Raw genomic sequence first — 8830 nt, forward strand, 5'->3', positions numbered from 1 at the left:
GTTTTAATTTTAAAACCCCACATCCTCCATGTTAACAGTTGGGACACGGGCCAAACAGTAAAATCAAAGACAGGTCAAAAAAATGTTTGTCAACATTTTTTCTGACTGGTTTGCTTTGAATCAGTCATTTGATGCTATAAAAAGAGGGGCTGTGACCTCATGATTGACAGCTCTGTTGACCAATGTAGCTCCTGCAGCGCTGTTAGCACCAGATTATCAGTGTAGAGGAGGAACTATTGCGGACTAGACCCTCCGGAGAACTGGACCCACCTGAGGACTAGACCCACCTGAGAAGTGGACCCAACAAGGTAAAGGTGGGTTTGTCAGAGGGACTCAATGTGTTAGGTCTGAGGTGGTTCTGGGCATCAGAGAGGGATAATGTGTCCCTCTGAATATTCAAGAAGAGTTAAAGCTTATGTGTTTGTTTGTTTGTTTGTTTGTTTGTTTGTTTGTTTGTTTGTTTGTTTGTTTGTTTGTTTGTTTGTTTATGGAGGTCTCTGAAACATATCACTACCTCCTGTACAGGTGTGAAGGGTCAGCTCACCTGGCTCACCCGTGAACACTGACATTATGAACACACTTCTAACACACACTCTCTCACACACACAAACATCACTCTGCGCCTCCTGTCCTCTAGCTCCAGCCTCATTATGCAGTTTCCATGGCAACAGTATGGATAGCTGATGTTGAGGCGAGAGCTCCAACACACACACACACACACACACACACACACACGCACACAGAGACACACGCATACCTCCTCTCTGTTCTTTGTTTCCTGGAGGCCATCCAACAGCTATCCTGTTGCCATGGCAACTGCAACAAGGAATACATGTGTATGTAAGGGGGTTGTGTTTCGGGGGGGCGGGGCAGTTTATCACTTTAACAGCTTGGCACATAGTTTGTTGTTGTGTATTCGTGTGTGTGTGTGTTGGATAAATGCCCATTGTGAAGGAGAGATCTGACTGGATGACGGCAGAAACACAGACAGATGGACGGAGGGCGCCCTCTGCAGGCAACAGAGAGAGCTGATATCACAATGCAGTCATGGCCCATGATGCTTATGGGTTCAAATCCCAATATTGGCTTCCATTGTGAGATGGAAATGAAACACTTCTCACAATGTGGTTGAGCTGTACTTTTAAACCAAAAGAGTTGTGTTTTATTGTGACAGATGTGACAATGTTCACAGTTTATGACCAGATTACTTCCTGTACCCTATTGTGCATAATGGCACGGCTTGTATGGGAGATGATAATATGAATGATATGTGCAAAAGGGGCCGCGGTTGGAATCAAACCCTTGCCGCCCGCTTGTGGCACGTGGCCTCTGTATATAGGGCATGCGACTTAACCACTAGGCTCACCACTCAACCCCCTAACTCGATTTTCATGTGAAATGAATGACTGTCTTTAATGTTGTTGCTGTTGTCTCAAAGGGAAATCCTAATCAGTAGACTGTCTGCAAGAAACATTGACAAGTGATCAACAAACACATAATCATGCTGTGGCTTTACCATAGACTGTATAAAGTATGGACATAGAATCCGTGACGTCACCCATCTGTTTCTGAAGCACTGGCCAATCGTCGGTGGGAGCCAACACCATTTTCTGTTTATGATTGAAATATTCTTCAGTTTAATATTTACAGTACCTTCTTACAGATGAGTCTGTGTGATGAAGTCTGTTTGTTGGTGTAGATACAGTGTTTTATTTTGAAAATCTTGCAGGCAGCAGGATGTTAATTTAAAAAATATTCTTTAATCTTTGCATGATTTTTGAAGCTCCAGTTTTAATCATGAAAACCATCAAAGTTGATTCAGAAAGTGTCACCAGTCTGCAGCTCCTCTTTACTGCTTTTCTACATGAATCAGATCTACCTAACAGCCCACAGCTGATTGGACGAGGAGAGAGTAGGGGATCTCTATGGTCCAATCAGGAGCTGCCTCATTGGTTTGTTCCAGTTTAAAGCTTCAAATATCACCTGAAGCAGAAAATCAGAGAAACATCCTGTGAGAGGATCAGTGGACATCCAGCATGTCAGGAGGTTCTGGATCTGGATGCATTCACAGGTTTGGATCTGGACCTGCTGCTGCTCTCACTGGTCTTCCTGGTTGGCAAACTTTCCCGCCTCCCAGCGCAGAGCTCGCTTGTTCTTATGTCGAATGACTCTAGTTGACTCAACAACCTGGACACAAAGCGATATAAACAGAAAGAGAGAAAGACGGGCACATTGAGACAAAGAGTGAAAGAAAGAGAGAGAGAGAAAAAAAAAGAGCGAATGAGACAAGGAGACAGTGACAAAGTGACAAAGTGACAAAGTGACAAAGTGACAAAGTGACAAAGTGACAAAGTGACAAAGTGACAAAGTGACTACGAGACTAAAGAGACGAAAGTAATATTTTTAAATAATAATTAATAATTGGTTAGCTGCTTGGGTAACTATCTGGTTGGCTGTCTGGTTTGCTGGTTAGCTGCTTGGTTTACTATCTGGTTAGCTGTCTGGTTAACACTCAGTTAAGGTGCAGTACCTCGTTGTTGACGTCATCGACTGGTTGGATTCCTGCATACTGGGAAAAAAAAGATTTGATTACCACAGATTATCTGATCTTCAGTTTTTACATTTTTGATCTACACTCTTATTTTGGACAATTAAGAGTCATTGGACATGTTGACAAAATTAACTTCCAAAATAAGAGCATTTCTGTATAGGTGACTCACTGCACTCTCTTCTAGCTTCAGCTGGAAGCGTCTCTCCTCAAAGTCCTGAAGGAGAGTCTTTGACAGACCCATGAGAGGGGTCTGCCTGATCCCCACAGGGGAGGAGGAGGAGGGGAGGGGGGAGTTGGTCCAGGGCTGAGCCGTGATGATGGGTAGACGGGCAAAAGGACGAGGAGACGAAGAGGACAGAGATACAATTTTATCTGAAACACAGTAGGAAGAACATGAGTAAAGTCGCGACTGACATCATGACTGGCATCATGAGTGACAGAGTGCAATGTCAGCTGACCTTTGACCTGCGGATTGTGGGTTGAGCTGTGGAAGAGGTGTGGACTCTGATGTGTCTGTTACTGATTGACACAAACTGCGGCTGGACTTCAGTCGTCCCCTCGTTAAGCTACTGATTCTCCAGTACATCTGAGGCTCACAGCACAGACTCACCAAACCCTGTTCACTTTTTAGTGGGGTCAATCAAAATTCCTGTTTATTCTCTGATCAGTTTGAACATCCTCTCTTCCTCTGAGGGATCAGGGGGTCATATAGACACCACCCTTGGGTCTGGACCAGAAGTCAAGTAGCTGAGGTTGGCTTAGCTTAGCAGTTAGGCAGGTAACTGAGGTAACTGTAACTGAAATTTCACAATCAGACCTGAATTGACTAAAAACTCAATCATCTCAATTAGTCAGTCTCGAGTTGATAACAGGGTCAGCTTCTGTCAACACCTATTCCTCTTCATGGTGTTTAAATTACATCCTTGGTGTAACCACCACTTCCTGTTGATTGGACAGTTTTAACTGGTCTTCTCTAGCTCAGACATAACTTACCTGGAGCTTGATTAATTACAGCACCTCTCTGAAACTGGTTAGTGACTAAAACAGAGTTCAAAACAGATTTACAAACAGCTGCTTCAAAAGGACTTTGAAGGGACTGGCACAGTGTATGTGGTTTAGGTGTTCAGGGAGATTTGGTTTTGGGGATTCTGGTGTTTTGTGTCTAGGAAAAGTTGCCACTGTACCTGGTTAGTTGGGGATCTAGCCTTGATAAAGATTACATACCTGATTTTGGAGGTGGGTAGAACTGACTGACAGCGATCTTGGTTGCCTGATCCACCAGAGGAGCTGGAGAGCTTAGCACCTTATCAGTTTCTTCCCTGGACTCCCTCAGCTCCCTCAGCTCCCTCAGCTCCCTCAGCTCCCTCAGCTCCTGCTCCCTCCTCAGGACTTCCTCAATCTCCTTCTCAATGAAGTCTGGTGCTCCTTGTCCCCTAGACCGGAGGCCAGTGGACTCCAGGTTCTCCCTCCAGGAATGAGGGTTGGTCACGGTCATGTCACACCAACGTGTCAGCATAGGAGAGGAGTGAGAGGAGGAGGAGGAGTGGGAGGATGATGATGTTCTTGGATCCCGGTAGAATCCTCTTGTGTCCTGGACCACTGAGTCTCTCACAGAGAAGGGTTGAGATGAACTCATTTGGCTGATGTAGAGCTCCGTTTCCTCAGGATGTCGATGAGGACAGCAGGGGGATGGGAACACCTCAGACTGAGGTCTCAGTTTGAACCCTTCCACCTCGTCTTCTGGGTCTAATGCCCTCTTGATGTACTCAGGTTCCTGTGGAGGATTCAGGCTGTATTTATCCAGGAATCCTCCCTGTTCAAGTTCTTCCTTCCCCTGGTTCTCCTTCTGGATCTCTCGCTGGACCATGAAGCTGACTCGGTTCTTCTCTTTGCCTCTGACAGGTGTTTGCAGTGAAGCTAAACGTTTGGTTCTGATCTGGATCATCTCTGCCCTGTCCTCACTGAGCGTCATCCCACGTGAGCGTCTGAGGTTCACCTCACGTTCCTGAACTAACCGGATCTCCCTCTCAATTGGGGTCTCTCTCATGGACTTGTCATTGAACTCGCCCTCATCACTGGTATAGCCCCCTCCAACCTCCAGGGACTGCTCCTCCAGGCCTGAGTCCAGGTCATCGAAAACACTGCTTCGGCAGCTCAGACTGTCCTCGGTCTGACTCACCATCACTCTCCTCTGGGGAAAGGTCTCTTCTTCTGTCAGTATGAACATCTGTGTGTCTTCACTCACCCGTACGCTATCAGAGCTCAACACCTGCTGGGATGAGGACTCCTCAGGATCTGTCTGCAGAGACTGGTTCAGACGTGTTTTGGAGGACCTCAGGGGGTTGAAAAGAGCTGCCATTTGGTCCTGCTCGATCTTCAGGAACTGTTGACGGGCAGCACTGAAGTTGATCTGCTCCTTGCTGATGGACCCGGAATCAGCAGGAGGAGGTTCCTGTCTGGATCTGACAGGACTGTAGCTCACACTGAACCCCTCGATCTGTCTGTCTGTGGATCTGTTCAGATTGAGATTCAGGTCTTCGCATACCGGACTCTTTGGTGCTTGACTACGAATGATTTCCTTACGAAGCTGCTTCTCCTCTTCCTCTCTGACTGCCACTAGGCTGCTGTTTGGATCCACTTTATACTGCAAGTCCCCGTTGGTCTCTGAGAACAGACTCTCTGGCTTCCTGCTGCTGCTGTAGGTCTGTAGCTTGAATCCCTTTTCCTCCTTCAAAGTTGCCAGCTTTTTCTGCCGCTGAGGAGAGATCATCCAGGCTTCATTCAGCTCCGCCTCCAGACTTGTTGGATCCTCTACGAAGGAGTAGAACCCGTTCTGAGAGCCTGAGCTGCTGCTGGGGCTGCTAGGATGCAACTCGTCGCTGCTGCTGCTGCTGCTGCTGCTGCTGCTTCTGATTCTGCCGCCACCATCCTGTGAAACCGCGACCTGCCGTGCCATAACCACCACGTCTCTGGACCGGTCCCCCTGTGAGGAGACAACCACTGAAGACACACTGCGAGTGATGGAGATGCTGTCAGAGCTGAAGACAGGACTGTCCATGTCAGGGGTGGGGGTCCAGGTCGGACTGGTGATGGTGCGCAGGTCTGACTGTTGTAGCAGTGGAGATAGGGGCTTCAACACCCACCTCCTCGGGATGCTGTCCATGTCTGCAAGGGGCGCTGAGGGGCCGAGAGGGGGCGGAGCTTCTGAGGGAAGAAGCTGAACAGAGCTTGATGTTTGCAAACTATGAGATGCTAAAACATCGCCTGACGACAGTCTCTGAAAAAAAACAGGAGAGACCATTACCACGGATACAAAAGACAGAATTCATTGGTCACACACACACACACACACACACACACACACACACACACACACACACACACACAAACACAAACATAAACACAAACACACAAACACAAACAAACACACACACACACACACACACACACACACACGAACACACACACACACACACACACAAACACAAACAAACTCTGCTCAGAGTCACAGAGTGTTATTAAGAACCCTCTCGTTAAACCATACGTTGATCTGCGTCAGTCAGACCAGCTGGTCACCACTCCGCCATCATGATTATTTTTCTGCAGGTGGTCGGTCACATGGTCAAACATTCACAGATAGAGCTGGTTGCTCCAAACAGAGCAGTCCAAACAAACCCAGTGACTTTGACTCACACTGCTTTCATGTCAATAAATTAACTAAGCATGCTACATTTCTCTCTATGCTAGCTCTCATTTTGCATTTGTACAAATAACTCATCACACACTGGTTGTTTCTGTGGAAAAGACAGGAAGGAAAGGTTCTGTCGCTATGACGACCATAGGGGCAGCTCTCTACAGAGAGGATGGTTACTATAGAAACAACAGCATCAGCCTGCAGTCTGTGGTGTTTGTTTACAACCTGTCAAAAGTAGATACTATTCCTGGACAGATGAGGCAATGCATTGTGGGATTCAGAGGCCTTCTGTGGATCAGCTGCCTCATGTTCACATACTGACGGCTCTGAACTCATGTGAATCTGACCTGGAAACCTCAGGTCTGCCTGATTACGCTGCGAACCATTACTGAGTGTTCAAATGTTCAAACACTGCTCTGAAATACAAACACACACAGGATGAGTCGGATATATAAATGTACATGTTTTACATATTTTACTCTACAAGAGTGAAGCAACAAGTAAAACGTATCCATGTGTGGCTTCACTGACTGAACACTGACTGCTGTGGACCAATGCCAAAACAACCAAACCTAGGGTCCCCTGGTTCCGCATCACGCACCAGCATCTCAGGTGCCCAGGCTCACACCTTACATTCACCCAATCACAAGCATGCTATTGTGTAGGCCTACACATCACCGCCATAGGTGTCAGAGAGGTGACTGACTCAACGGTTTGAACAGTCTGAGACATTCACTAAACTTTAGGAAAACTCAGTGCCTGCCCAGACAGCACTCCTCTTTAACCCCCTGTGTCATAAACAGTCGTGTTATCAGCTGACAGCAGAGGGTGGTGATGGGTGGGGCAGTTTATCACACACACACACACACACACACACACACACACACGCACATGCACACGCACACGCACACAAACACGCAGGTTAATATCAGTGTTATGTTGGTTGTAGCGACACCAACAGGATGAGCCGCGTGATGTAAATGAATCATGTTGTGAGCGAGGAGGTTTGCAGCCTGCAGTGCTGTTCACAGAGGCTCACACACACTTCCTGCTTCATTAAACCCGTCGAGATAAAATTAAGAATATAATGTTAGAGGACTGATGATTGTTTAATGTTTCCTGTTCTGACATACATCTGAGCTAATCGATAACTGATCAACAACATACATCACAGTTTATTGTCAATTTTCAAATAAACAAAAAATCATCACATAAAACAGGTTAATGAATATTTGAATAAAAACAGAGTGACTCTCAAATATGATTAATAAACAAACATGATTAATAAACACACAAGATAACATAAGCAGACATGATTAAACAAATAAAGGTCACGTAATCTGTAGTATTGTTCTGTTATTCATAAACATATCTAATAATATAAATGTGAGCAGGTCTTACCTCAGCTCAGCTCAAACTTCAGACTGAAAAATAACTGACAAGACAAAGTTCAACTGCTCTCCACCAATCAGACGCCCCGCCCTCTGACACACACACACACACACACACACACACACACACACACACACACACACACACACACACACACACACACACACACACACACACACACATACAGTGCTATACTTGTGAGGACCGTCTCCTGTGAGGGTATAAAGTCAGGGCGAGTGTTGACCTTTGACCATCAGCAGAAACTGAAAGTTCCTTGGTTTGTGAATGTGATCACTCTGTGGTCACGTGATCAGACCTATCGATAACATGTGTGCAGTGTGGGTGGTTGGTTGGTTTGGATTATGGTTACTTTAAATCAGAAACGTTTAAACCTTCCAACCAATCAAGGTTCAGGGTTTGATTGTATTGATCTGTGTTGTTGATTTTATGTGTTTATAGAACACATTCTTATTCATCATTTGTGAATGTTTAACACTCTGATTCTTCCTCTGCTCTCTGTTCTCTCTGATGATGAACTGCTGCTGCCCCCTGCTAGTGTTTATGTGTGCATGCATGTGTGTGTTTTTGTGTGTGCATGTTAAGAAATATGTCTGTTTGACTGCTTCTTAATGGTTTCCATTTTTTGATAATAATAATAAAGATAATAATACAAAAAATAATAATAATAATAATAATAATAATAATAATAGTAATAATAATAATAAAATAATAATAATAATAATAATAATAATATGAATGATAATATGAATAAGAATAATAGTAATAATAATATGAATAACATGAATAATGATATGAATAATGATATGAACAATAATAATAATAATAATAATAATAATAATAATAATAATAATAATAAATATAATAATACATGTAATAATAATTATAATAATAATGATAATAAATTAAGTTAGTCAGTCAGTCAGTCAGTCAGTCAGTTAGTTAGTTAGTTAGTTAGTTAGTTTATTTGTTTGTTTGTTTCTTTGTCTCACCTTGTTGTCGTGGTCCAGACTCTGACAGAGAACCTGCCAGGGAGCGGTGTACCTGAACATTCTTGACCTGAATTGGACTCCTGACTGGCTCCGTCTGTGTGAGTATGATGATGATTATGATGAAGATGGTGGGGATGATTATGGTGATATCAGTAAGAGCCTCGGCCAGCAGGAACCAATCAC

The 8830-nt window shown here is 44.7% G+C and overlaps 1 protein-coding gene across 5 annotated transcripts; it reads right to left on the reverse strand.

The window, feature by feature from the left end:
* Positions 1–1686: 1686 nt before the first annotated feature.
* Positions 1687–8830, reverse strand: misp (mitotic spindle positioning). Of its 5 annotated transcripts, none has more exons than XM_034702014.1 (5): positions 8648–8806; positions 3776–5828; positions 2721–2923; positions 2531–2569; positions 1687–2187 (listed from the first exon to the last, which is right to left on the reverse strand). In XM_034702014.1, exons 1-5 carry the CDS (start codon positions 8705–8707, stop codon positions 2098–2100), a joined length of 2445 nt encoding a protein of 814 aa, XP_034557905.1. In that variant the 5' UTR covers positions 8708–8806; the 3' UTR covers positions 1687–2097. The 5 variants fall into 5 exon arrangements, 4 of the variants coding, with proteins under 4 accessions (XP_034557905.1, XP_034557906.1, XP_034557907.1 ...); XM_034702015.1 differs by lacking the exon at positions 8648–8806 and adding an exon at positions 7647–7733; XM_034702016.1 differs by lacking the exon at positions 8648–8806 and adding an exon at positions 6096–6223.

Source organism: Notolabrus celidotus, chromosome 2 (assembly GCF_009762535.1).
Source record: "Notolabrus celidotus isolate fNotCel1 chromosome 2, fNotCel1.pri, whole genome shotgun sequence".
Lineage (NCBI taxonomy): Eukaryota > Metazoa > Chordata > Actinopteri > Labriformes > Labridae > Notolabrus > Notolabrus celidotus.